This window comes from Capsicum annuum, chromosome 2 (genome assembly GCF_002878395.1).
Source record: "Capsicum annuum cultivar UCD-10X-F1 chromosome 2, UCD10Xv1.1, whole genome shotgun sequence".
NCBI lineage: Eukaryota > Viridiplantae > Streptophyta > Magnoliopsida > Solanales > Solanaceae > Capsicum > Capsicum annuum.
This window is the reverse complement of record NC_061112.1, coordinates 113874801-113888750: the sequence shown is the minus strand read 5'-3', so window position 1 is coordinate 113888750 and position 13950 is coordinate 113874801. Positions and strand designations below refer to the sequence as shown.

Below are 13950 nucleotides of genomic sequence, written 5' to 3'. Positions count from 1 at the left end.
TGGGATTGTGATTTTTCGGTTGTATTTAATTCATTTAAAAGTTATTAAGGAGATAATATAATTATAATTACCCGATTAGTTTAGAGTCTAAAGTAAGTTTTGCTAACAAGTTGAGGGAGGATTTGATATATTTTCTCATAAGTTATTCATGTATTACATACTTATTCCCTTTTTTACCCTGCATAAGAGAATATACATAGATTTCATTATAACTTATACGGAAAAAATTATTATTTTCACCTCAAACTATACACGAAAAGTGACTTACACACTTAAACTAATCAAGCGACTCATTACACCCTTATTCTTATTTTTAGTGAAACTAACACCTCCTTATTGGCTTCAAAATCAATCATAAAATTGAGCAATGCAATACACTCTCTCCACGTCACTTTTCAGGTCAAAAATAATTTTAAACATTATTTTTAACAAACATTTTCAAGTCCATCTTCCTTATCCCCTTCATATCTCCTGTTACCTCTCCAAAAGAAAACTTTACCAACAAACAAATACATTAATAGAGCAGCAAACAAATTAAGATTCAAAGAGTTCTCAACAAGAATGGGTTGAAAGATAGATAGCGACAAAAATAAAAGTGAAAATCGCTGGAATTTTATTTTTCGATGAAAATGAAAACTTTTCAACTTTTAGATCTTGGGATGAAATTACAAGGAGAAAGATTTGAGTAAGGTGTTTTTCTATGCGCTTTGAAGGTCGAAAAAATTTCGTTAGTACCGTAAACTTTCTAATAGAATTTTCCGGCAAAACTCCAATGAACTTTTCACTTTTTTTCGATGATTTCTAGGATTCATATTTTCTAATCTTTGCTATTGATTGACTTTCCATTTTAAGTAAATTAATTGAATTCTGTAAGAAAAAGAGGAAGCTGATTTGATGAATGTTTTGGGGGTTGGTCGTGGTGGACATTTTGATGGTCATTAATGAGATCAATTACGGTGAAAATGATGAAATAAGAAGAGGACAAAAACTTAAATTTAACATTTTTTAAAGAAAAGAAGAAGAAGAAGATGGTGAAAAAGTTAAAAGAAAAGAGGCCCAAAAAGAAGTTAATGATAATTAACTTCATAACAACCGCTAAAAAATTGACATGTGTATAATTAAATTTATTTTAAACATTTTTAATTATATTTTTTCTACATTGTACCAATCCATGCGCTTAAAATATTTGGATTGCACGCACATGCTACGTAGAGAAAGAGGAGAGGGAGTTAGTTCCACTAAAAATAAGAATAAGTGTGTAACAAATCGTCTGATTAGTTTAAATGTGTAAGTGACTTTTCGTATATAGTTACACACAAATCGTTTGATTAGTTTAAATGTGTAAGTGACTTTTCGTATATAGTTTGAGGTGAAAACAATAGCTTTTTCCTAACTTATACATTGCATTATCACTACATGTTTCTAAATTGCAAATCAAAATACATGTATTAGATATACATGAATAATATGATTTACCTTAGTTATATAAGATTGCATTTTATATTGTTTGACTTAAACAGAAATAAAATGTAAGAGTTTGTTTAATGAGTAAGATCATTACGTGTCAATTACGTGTCAATCAATCTTAAATAGTGATATTTTTCTTTAAAAGAGGCGGCATTAACTATTTTACTTCCTATTTACAAATTACTCTTTATTTTTTTTATTTATCGCTATTTTATTTTTTCAGGTCAACTTGCAAAAATTTTAATTAATATTTTAAGATATATTTTTTTATTTTATTAATATAAAGAACGATTGCAATTAAGTATTTTTCATATAATTTTCGATCATCTAAATTTTAAATTTTAAATATTAAATTATATATTTTAAAATGTTGATCAAAATTCATGCAGATTAATCTGAAAAGGAGAAATAATAACAAGTAAAAGTGAATAGAGAAAGTAAATTCAAAACATCTATATCTTCTTATCTTTAGAACAAAGATTATTATCAAATTAAAAAACTTTTTATTACCACCTTTTATGTACTTTAATGTTCAATTAAAATCTAAATGGAGTGAAGATAAAAGCAAGTCATCAGTCATGGGAGTAAAGTCAATATTGATTTACAGCAAGTCACATGCTTAGTAAACATTTTATGACCATATTGGCCCCTTAGCTAATGTTTTTCTTTGCCTTTCCTATTTATTTTATCCAGCATTTAATTTTGTAATAAAGATGTTAAAAATGTCTAAGTACTTCTTTTAAAGTGCTGAACAGAGGATTTATGCAATATAAGAATTTCCCTAGGGTTGTATATAGGTCGGGTTGATTTGATTTTTATTAAAAAAATCAAATTAATCATGTCGGTTTATTAAAATTATAAATCAAATCAAATCAACATAAAATTGATTTTTTCGGTTTAGGTTTTAGTCGTTTTTTTCGGGTTTTTTTCATTTTTTTTCGGGTTTTTTTTTTTTATAATCTTTACTTTTTACAATTATATTATGATCGAAGATTAGTACAAATATATTTTCACTCATGTGTTAATGAAAAATCATAATTATGAAAAAATGAGGAGCGAAAAACTCTCTTGAAACTAAAAAGTGAGATAAAGAGTGAAAAAATTTAGGTTTTAAGTTTATATTGGGTTTTCGATAATTTAATTAGCAATTAATGGACAAGTATTACAACTTAAAAGACCCAAATCTAAATATATATCTACATCTACTTTTAAATTATTGAAAATAACTAAAACTAGTTGAAAAAATATTTAAAAAGTAGATTATAATTAATATTTTATGTATAAAAAAGTTTGAATATTATATATATATATATATATACTAGTTTAGAATACATGCGTTGCACGTGTATGTCACATCAACCAATAAAATTATACCAAAAACGAATAAGAATATTTAGAAATAGTATTGATGTTAAAATAAGTATTAAATCTATTTAAATGGTATATCATATAAGATAATGAAAAATAGTATATCTCAAATCCAACCAAATTCACAATATGCTTAGCTTTAAATAATTTAGTAAATTCCTTTTATATGCTTTGATTGCTTTTTGTAATTCAAACATTACGTCAAAATAGATATACAGTTAAATTTTGACTATTTCAATTTTAATAAAAAAAAATATTGCAACAATTACAATTATAGAGGGTTAGGGACTTGGGTCCTCAATTCCTAATTTTTATCTTCGTAATATTTTACTTTTTGAATTTCAATTCTCTTGGTGCCTCATTATCATTCTAAGAATACTTGTTTTTTTAGGTGAAACCTCTACTTGATATAGAATACAGCTCGTGCATCATTTTTTTTTTTTTTTTTGTGACAATGCATGCATCATTGATCTAGCCTATTATTATTCTTTATTCCTAATCTTAAAGTCATGCTTAAAAAGAACCTTTGCATTCTCTATTTTCTTCTGTAATGTGATAAACCCCACTACAGAATTCCTAAGCTGAAGATTAATTTTCTTTTTTCTTCTCTGGTACGATAAATTCATTCGAAACTCCCTATCCTCGAGAGTCAACAGTGGCCCATTTCACTTTGTTTCCTTAGTGACTCGAACTTTCACCCTTTTGGTTAGAAGTGGCTCATAACACTGGAGTAACCTTACATGTAACCCTTTGCATTCACTTTTATTTTCATTATATTTGTAAAGGGAAAGGTTTTGAACTTCAAAGGTTGTCTATACCTCAAATAACATCTATGAACCAAGAAATTTTATGTTAATAAATCAACCTTTTTTACTGAAAATGCTTCGATCCATAATGGCACATTTTTCATATATGGAAGCTTCTTCCTCATGCCTTCACTATAACTCATTCTCTTAGATAATGCTGAACTATATTTGCGTAAAGTTCATATAGATAATGTTACTGGTGCATACTTTGTAATAAAGATTACAATAACATCACATTTATAAAGTGGTTCAAAAGAGGATAGAGTATACCCCGATCTTACTTCTACTTCAAGTAGAGAGGACGTTTTCAACAGATCCTCGAACTCAAAGAAAGAGTGGTCCAAAGCAGTCCAAAAAATAAAGTAACAGAAGTACAAGAAATAGCAGATAATAACAAAGACAACAGATAGTAACGGGACTCCTCTATTAATAAGTTCTGGATTATCTTTGCTCTTTTAGCACAAAAATATGTCTTTAACTTCAAAAATCCAACCTCAGGTGAAGCGATTGAGGTTAAGTTCTAAGAGTTTGTACAAATTATTCCATTGCATAAATAATTTGATCCTTTTTGATGTTATAAGAATTCCTTCAAAATTAAAATAATATCTTAACGTGGTGATTTACGCAACTTGAAGTCGACAAAAAGTTGAACTTGTAACAAAGCAACCCCACATGAGAAATAAGTTGACCAAAAAACAAAGAGAAAAAAGAGAAGCACAAAACTTATTGTAAATAGTACAAATCATGAAAAAAAAACTTATTGTGCACTTACAAAACATATATAGTCATTGAGTTCTATAAATAAGCAAAATATTCTACGAATTTATTTTCTGCTTGAACCTAATTTGCCTGATAATGAGTTGAAAGAAGTCCTTGATTAACTCTTTTTTTTTTTTTTAAATATAAAGCAAGTGTTTTTAGTTTACAACTACTTTTAACAAATTAACAATAACAAAAAAGATTATGTTAAGATAGAAGATGACAACTTGAAAATTGTGATGAAAGGCAATTGCAAGTCATCTATCAAGAGCTAACAACATCATAATTTTTTCACAAAATCTATCACAAAAACAAAAGATAAATAGTGAAATACATAAAATAAAATTCTCAAAACGACGAAACAAAGTTACACATAGCACATTATAGGATGACTTCAAAAAAATAAAATCAAAATCAAAATCTAACATGTAGTATAGCTCCTAAAAAGCAATAAAACAAAGAACATGTTTTTCCTTAAAAACATGCCATACGTTTTTATATATATATAAATTTTGGTTCTTAACTTTTTTCCTTTCCATAAATAGATTTTTTCTTAAAAACATGTCATACATTTTCTTATATATATAAATTTTGGTTCTTAACTTTTTTTCCTTTCCAGAAATAGGGTTTTCCCTAAAATGTTGCTAAGGAAAAATTTTAACATTGCTTTTAATTCCTTTTTGGTATGAGATTCTTCCTTGTTTCTTTTTTCTTTTATATACTAAATATTTGAATGATAATTTAATAATAATTATTTTTAAAAAATAGTGAAAAGATGATTTTGTCTATTAAGGAATATTTTAATAAAGGACAAAAAGTTTAAATCACTTTTTTTAGGGGTTTCACACTTATGTCGGTTTGATTCAGATTCGGTTTGATTTTTTTTTTGTTAACACCAAACCAAACCAAGAATGATCGTTTTTTTTTTCTAATGCCAAACCAATCAAATCAAATCATAAGTCAATTTTTTTTCTCAGTTTGATTTGGTTCATCGGTTCGATTTAACTTGACGATTTAATCTGTACACCCCCTAAACTTCACAATGATTAAAGTAGAAAAAAATAACTATATAGTACTAAAAAAAAGTTGTCATAATTATAGACTATAAATCATCATTGAAGGGACAAAGTTTATCAAACATGGTGCAGTGGGCCAAAATTAGAAGATGAGGTTAGAACGTTAAATTTTTTTTTTTTTTGTTTCTTCAAAAAGTGATAGTTTATGAGTAAAAGATTAATCTTATTTTAGTTCGTGTTCATTTTACTAACACAGTCACTAGTATCAATGATGACATTCATCCATAAAAGAAAAATGTGATAGTGATGTGTTAGAATGGGCTTAATACATCGACAATCTTTTATATTTATCGGTCAATTTTATGAAAAAAAAAAAACATAAAACATACATTTTAATTTATCATATTTATATAAATTTTCATTCTTATAAAGTAATTACAAAAAATTCAACTAATTATGTATCTTCATTGGATGTATCGGGAGCTAATTATGTATCTCGACAGACTCAAATTGAAAAAAATGTATCGAAAGTTAATTATATATCTTTATCTTCGTTGGATGTATCGAGAGCTAATTATGTATTTCGACAAATAAAAAATTGAGATTTCAATAATTATGCAAAATGTCAAATTTTTTTGTAATTAAACTCCAAACTGTTAGGATTTACGTTGTTTGCACTTTAATTTACATATTTGGACTATGGATTGTTTGAATTGACTATCTAAACACATGATAAAATATTTTCATTAGACAATTTTAATTCAAACTTAAGAAAAACTTTTGTGCCAATTCTAGAGTTCTTATTATGTAGATAAGTTAATTACTTAAAATATGTCATGTTCTTAAACTACTAGGCATTAACCTCAATTAGTTATAAAACGTCATGTCTCTATTTTAATTGAAGTTAATGTGTATTATTAAAAATATGATATATTTTATGTAATTAATATTTTTATTTGTTTCAATCTTTATTTCTATCTCTATAGATTTATTTGATCATATTGATCTAGTATCATAATGATCCATATATGATTCAATTAATCTAAGTTGCATTACGTAATTCCGTTTCATAAGAATCACATTTCAATCATGTCATTTTGATTTTTAAAATATATTTTAAAATATTAATCAAACTTTATATAATTTAGCTCTCAATATGTGAGATGTGAGAACTTATGTAGGATGAGAGAAAGTACTAGCCTTTATGAGTTTGGAATATCGCATTGAATTTGTTGTCAAATATATATTATTCTCAAATCCGTTTTGTAATGATAAATTGAGATGGTACATTGTTTGTTGTGAATAGTTATTGTGCACTTGTGTATGTACAACATATATTGTATATACGTAAGTTCGATGGTCAGATTTCGTTCAATACTTCTAGAAGTACGTGTGCTCATGCATAAATATATCAAGATCGTAAATTATCAATTTAGCATTTGAAAAGATATGAATTTATTTTATAAGTATTTAATTTAATTGTAGAATTAATGGCACCGTCACCGTACACTGAAACACAAAAAAGGCAAAGTAAACAAAAATAAAATACAAATTAGCCACTTGCTAATCTCTATTAGGCTTTATTTTTATTTTTTTTGGTTTTTTCATTCGGTGTTAGGTGTCCGCATTGGAGCCCCGATTAATCCAGATCGCGCGTTGCAGGGCCCATTAAGGTGACAACACTCCCTATAGAGTTTTCTCCATACCCAGGGTCAAACTCTTGACCTCTGGTGATGAGTGGAGCAGCCCCATCTATTGCACCACAATCCATGTTGGTCTATTCTGCTTTATTAATGTAGGAAAAGATGAGCCAACCCCAATTACAAGATTATTATTATTATTATTATTATTATTATTATTATTATTATTATTATTATTTTGTAAAATTTTAAGGTGTGCAACTGTGTTTGCACACAGTGGCGTGGTTATGTCTAAATTGAAGGGTTTTCAATTAGATATTTACCATTCAAAAAAATCATGTTATGTGTATAATATGATATATATTATATGTTAAAAGTTATTTTTTTTATAAATATATTAAATTTTAAATATTTTTAATAAAACTATTTTGTCACTATGGGAGGTGTGGGGCTGAGGGAGGAGGGAGATCAATTAGAAGGTATTCTGGGGCGGTGGTGCATTGTACATGTGAAGGGCACCTTATATTAGTGTGTACCCATTTTGTCATTCAACAAACAAAAAAGTTAGGAAGCAGTGGATAGTTAGGTTTGTTTTCTTTATGGATTGAAATAGAAATTTGAAAAGAAATGACCTAAATTAATAACTGCTAGTAATATATATAATTGGAGTAGCCTATGCTTAATTATTTATTATTTTGTGAAAGGAGAACAATAAAAGGACTTAGATTGCTATATTTAGTGTGTGTATAGACAGAATAAATAAAAACTAGCTCTAGATAAATTAATAGAGCATATCTTAATCTGAGACAGAAATTAATCTTGTTGAAAATTCTTAACATTAATAAGAAGCAAATAATATCATAATATATTTTTTATTTGAAAAGTCGTGTTCATTTTATAAATTATTTTTAAAATCAGGTTAAATATAGTTGACACTGAGAATGTTTTGGTGAATGACTCGATGAATTGAGAGCTAGAATAATTTCTATTTATAATGAAAATATACATGTATAGTTAATTGAATTCCCTAACTTACAGATAAATATTTGTTATCCATAAGATAAGTATAACAAGAGTCCTAACACATCCTCTCAATCTGGACTAGTAGAGATGACATTCAGATTGTCACGCAGAAGACAAAACCCAGATGAAGGTAATCCTTTCATAAAAAAAATCAACAAGTTGTGAGCGAGTGGGCACATATTGAACAACAAGGTCACCTTGAGCAACTTTGTCACGTACATAGTGAAAATCAACATTAATGTGCTTTGAGCGATATGGAACATTGGGTTACGTATTGCTAAGTTTGTTTCAAGAAATAAGAGTCAAGGTGAAACAACTAATGAAGATTATGAGTGGCAGTAAGGCTGGAATACATATTGCATCTAATCCAATCTTTTACGAAAAGACAACTCCCCAACCAAAACAGAATCGGCCACTATGACTGCCTGGATCCTTGAGTTCAATGCAGGGGATTCTCTGCATACACCCTTAACATTGAGCAGTTTGTGGAACCAGTTGAGTTCCACCACCAATAGAACCAACCTCAATGCATGGCATAGTGACGGACATGCATGAAGATTTTTCCCATCATTGATGGCCTCCATCATGGTAATACAATGATCTCTCTCTATATTTTATGATCATATCTCTGTTTCTCTAAACTGGATTCAAGGGCGTGAAAAGTCAGTTGTATGCGAAGAAACGATTACAGGTGAAGTAGTGAAAAAAGTATTGAAAACTTCTATATCTGACCTTGTAGAGCTGAACACCATCAAGAATCTTACTGACTCTACTACCTCTTTGTGGGTTTAATGCCCATGCTGCCAATATAGTCTCTGTCATTTTTTTAATCACTGGGCAGGACCCAACACAAAATTATACAAGAAAGTAGTAGAGACGCTATTGACAACGTGGGTATTAAACCCACCAAGAGATCCAACAATAAAAGAGTCGGTAAGATTCTTGATCGTGTTTAACTCTACAAGGCCAAATACAAAAGTTTTTAATATACTCTCCACTATTTCACCAGTAATCACTGCTTCAAATATAACAGACTTTCCACGCCTTTGAATCCAATTCACAACAATAGAAATATGGGTACAAAATATAGAGGGTTATCATTATATTACCATGATGGAGACCATCAATGATGGGAAAGATCTTCATGTATCCGTCACTATGTCATGCATTGAGGTTGATATTATTGGTGGTGGGACTCAACTTGCTTCTCAATCAGCATGCCTCAATCTGCTTGGTGTTAGGGGTGCATGCAGAGAATCCTCTGCATCGAACTCAAGGCTCCTGGCAGTCATAGTGGCCTACTCTGTTTTGGATGGGGAACTGCCTTTTTATGAAAGATTAGATTAGATGCAATCTGTAGTTAAAGATGCTGAAAGAGATAGAGAAGTCATTGAACAGGTAAAAATAAATGGTACAACAATAAAGGATGCAAAGGCGGTGGTACCAAATGTGGGCAAGGATTGAGAAGCCATTATTTTTCTAAAAACATAAAACAAAACATTGATGAAGATTGGCAGGAGATAAAAAAAAAAAGAAAATAGAGAGATTGGATAGTAAAGGTTTCAAGAATATAGAGTCTTATGCGGTAAACTATCATATCCTAGTAGAAAAGAAATATGAGTGATCAAGTCAACGTAAGAAAACGAATTCATGTTATAGTAGTGGTAACCAGAATATTATAATTCAAGAAAGTTGAAGGAAGATGGGTGTAGTGAAGTGGTAAAAGGATTTTCTGGCAAATCTGATACCATGAGAATGTTTGGTGAATGGTTCGATGAATTGACAGGCAGAATAATCTTTATTTATAATGAGAAATATAATGTATGGATAGTTATATCTCCTAACGGATAAGTATTTGTTATCCATGAGATAAGTATAACAAGAGTATAAAAGTCGAAGTATTGAACATGAGAATAATGTAAGAACATAATAGGTAATCAAAATATTATTATGAATAAATAATACATTGAACTTAGCCATCAAATTAAAGTTTTTCCATATAAACATCCTATCAGATAAGTATTTGTTATCCATAAGATAAGTATAATAAGAGTCATAATAGACACATGAAGTGGAAAAAGTAGAAGAATTGAACATGAGGATAATGTATGGACATAATAGGTAATCATAATATTAATAGGATTAAATAATATGCTGAACTTAGCCGTCAAATTAAAACTTTACCCTATAAACACCCTAACAGATAAGTATTTGTTATCCATGAGATAAGAATAACAAGAGTCCTAACAGACTTATCAAGTGGAAAAGGTCAAAGAATTAAACAGAGGACAATGTATGAACATAATGGGTAATCACAATATTAATCGAAATAAATAATACATTGAACTTATCCATCAAATTAAAGCTTTACCATATAAACACCCCATCAGATAAATATTTATTATCCCATGAGATAAGTATAACAAGAGTCCTAATCGGCACATTTATTGAAAAAAATTAAAGAATTGAACATGAGAATAATGTATTAACATAATAAGTAATCACAATATTAATAGAAATAAATAATATGTTGTACTTAACCATCAAATTAAAGTTTTACCATATAAACACCCTAACAATTTGCATGCATATATATCATGAGCTAGCCGTTTGTAAAGGGCTTAATTTTTTCCTTTTTTTGATTCTTAATTAGTTGTAACTGTAGAACAAGACATTGGATTCTGATTTTTGGCCTATATTTTTAAGGCCGTTGGTTCATATAGTAAAATTTTGTGTTGGAAAAGTGATGTTTTGGCTTTAATGCTTATACATTCAAAGTGGTGGACCATGTAACATTATTTCCTTTACAATTCTCCACTAATCAACACCGAAATTGTTTACTATGTGGGCAAGAGTTAAAAGGCAAAGAAAGGGAAACCTGGTTCCATCATTATTGCAATATCTCTTTCCTGTCTGGTCTTGAATTATCAATACTTTTACAAAGTAGATATTCATCATTATTGCAGAGTTTTTAAGAATTTTATAATTTGAGAACCCAAATGGTTTCAAATATGAAATGTGCAAATCAATTTGGGCTTTTATTTTGGCCCAAAAGAAATGGGTCATCACTTTGAGAAAATTTAACTTTGGGGTCTGAACTCAAATTAACTAGGGAAAGTGCGCACACATACGCAATTTTGATTTCATTGTTTAAGTTATGTTCTAAGTTTATAACTTTGTGCACGTCTATCATTTCAGTGTTACTAACACTTCAGTGGCTCCCTCTTATCTCTTTCAATTCAAAACAAATAATAACTGCTAGTAGCTAATGATGGTGATACAGAAGTGAGTAGTAACATGGCTCTATGGCTTTGGCATTGCCTTCTTCAGCATCCTCATTTCTTTCTTTTCTTCTTCTTCTACTACTCAAAAACAAGCTTATTTCACCTCATCAAGAAAGTCCCTCCATCGCTTTGTCATTCGTTCTACTCTCTCAGATTCCTCTGCAGTCTGCTGCTCTCTTCCTAGCCGCCAAACACGCAGTAAGAAGATCACAATTTTGGAGCTTTTGGTTTCTGTTTGGGTGTTAAAGTCCTCAGGAAACTTGTGTTATAACATGTGTGCTGATACTACTATCTTGGCTATACACTATCTAGGTCAGCAACTCCGAGCTGGTTCTGTAAAAAGATGTCACTGGCATTCCCACGTAAGTTCAATTGCCCAATTCCGTGAATGTCCTAGTGTTGATCACACACATGCTTCTTGGTTATAGTCCCTTAAACATAAGAATTCTATTTTGCTTCAGTTAGTTGTATTCCAATTGTATATAGATCGTTCACTGCGTTCAGAAAGGGAAAAAATTATAAACAAGAGAAATATATGCAATGTAATGCAATGCGGATGGGATGAATGGTGAAAACCATCGCATGACTTTCTGTATACACACATCGAGCTTGCAGCTCCGAAGTAGGACCCATGGGGAGTAACAAGCACAGCAAAACCATTGATCAAGTAGTGGTAGCTGTAAAGTTTCAAATAATTTTCTCCTCTCAATACCTTCCTCAACAAAGAATCATGCATCCTTGATATGGAGGAAACATTGTGGGCATGTTTGCGTGAAATATGGCTGATCCAAATAAAGCTGATCAATGATATGATAGAAAATGGTAAAGGCTTCTCCCTTTCACAGAAATATAAAATAAGAAGACAGACGATAAGCAAACCCACTAGTCTGTTAATGCAAGAAATACAAATATGTCAGCTAAGGACAAGTCCACAGCATGGTAATTGAGTAAGATTAAAACTTCTCCATCACAATTGGACAGCTCAAACAATTTATCTATGAGAGAGGGACTGTTAAAGATTTCCCATCTTTATCAATTATGTTTCACTCCATCATAATCTTAACCCAATAATTCATTGCATCAATTACAAGAATTCCCTCTTTTAGCATACACAATCTAAAACTTCAGATCATAGTTTGTTGGTATCACGTGATTGCATAATAAAGGCCTATTGACATGAAATTGGCATTTATGAATCTTTGTCTATTATTTTTCAATAATTCTCAAATTAATCTTGTGCTCTAAAAAGGATACAAATTTGTAATTATTTTAGATTAAGATGCTCATGGCGCTCTATTATTTTCTCATTTTCAAAATGATGGTTATTTCTCAAGTCTCAACTCATATTATAAACTTTTTATGTCATTCTTTGAAATTTTATCACTTTTTATTTATAGAAAATTTATAGCTTTTATCTCTAATACAATCATAATTAATGGGAATGGTGAAATCATTAAAGGGTCGTTTGGTAGCTAGTTAGACTTTAGAGTTGTATAAGTAATAGCAATGTAAGAATTAATTCTGAGAGAATTAGTGTATTATTTATGTATATATTAGTTATCCATGAATTAGTTATTCCTATATTAATTATATATACATGTATTCTTTATTTCACATTTTATCTTGTACAACATAATATGCATAGATTCCTCATAACTTATACATATATTAGCTATTTGTGTTCTAAATTGCAAATAAAAATACTGTATTAATTTTATACATGAATAATATGATCAACGATGACAAGGCACCAGGTATTGACGGGTACAATGTTGTTTTCTACAAAAAAAAAGAATGGATAATCATTAAAGAAGATGTTATAGCTGATGTAAAAGATTTTTTTTTCTACTAGCTACCTATATAAGCCTGCTAACTGTACTACTGTCTCCTTGGTACCTAAGACTTCCTGCCCTGCAACGGTGAAAGATTTTCGATCCATTGCTTGTTGTTCAGTGTATATAAGATTATTTCTAAAATCTCAGCAAGTAGACATCATGATGTTATAAGTTCTATTATATGTGAAGCACAAGCTGGCTTTATTCCTGAGAGGAAGATCTCAGATAATATAATCCTTGCTCATGAGCTAGTTAAAGCTTACAGTAGGAAAAATGTCTTCGCAAGATGCATGATAAAGATTGATCTCCAGAAGGCTTACAACTCTGTTGAATGGGTACATCTGAAGCAAGTCTTGACAGAGTTGGGATTTCCTTATCGGTTTACTACATGGATCATGACTTATGTGAAAACAGTTAGTTATTCTATCAATGTGAATGGGGAAACTACTGAGTCATTTCCAGCAGCCAAGGGTCTTACATAGAGGGATCCAATATCCTCATCCCCTTTGTTATTGCTATGGAGTACCTGAGTAGTACTCTTGTAACGCTCCGAGACTATCCTGGACATCACACGGTGCTTAGGACCATAAGTGATCCCAAGTTAACTCTTATACTAGCATAACTAGTGAGCAACTGATTTAAATACATAAAACTTGAAGTAATAAGCGGAAGAAATGTATTTAGTTGAACATCTTCAAAACAAAACTATTAAAATGATTACAACTCTGGTTATACAATACAAGACTGAAATC

General features: G+C 29.8%; 1 protein-coding gene across 1 annotated transcript in view; it reads right to left on the bottom strand.

Annotated features, from left to right (window-relative positions):
* LOC107859007 (subtilisin-like protease SBT2.3) overlaps window positions 1-7187 on the bottom strand; it is a 19897-nt gene extending 12710 nt beyond the window's left edge. Inside the window, exon 1 of the mRNA XM_047407774.1 lies at window positions 7123-7187. Coding sequence (XP_047263730.1) covers window positions 7123-7187 — 65 coding nt within the window. The remainder of the gene's footprint in view (window positions 1-7122) is intronic.
* Between the last annotated feature and the right edge of the window lie 6763 nt (window positions 7188-13950).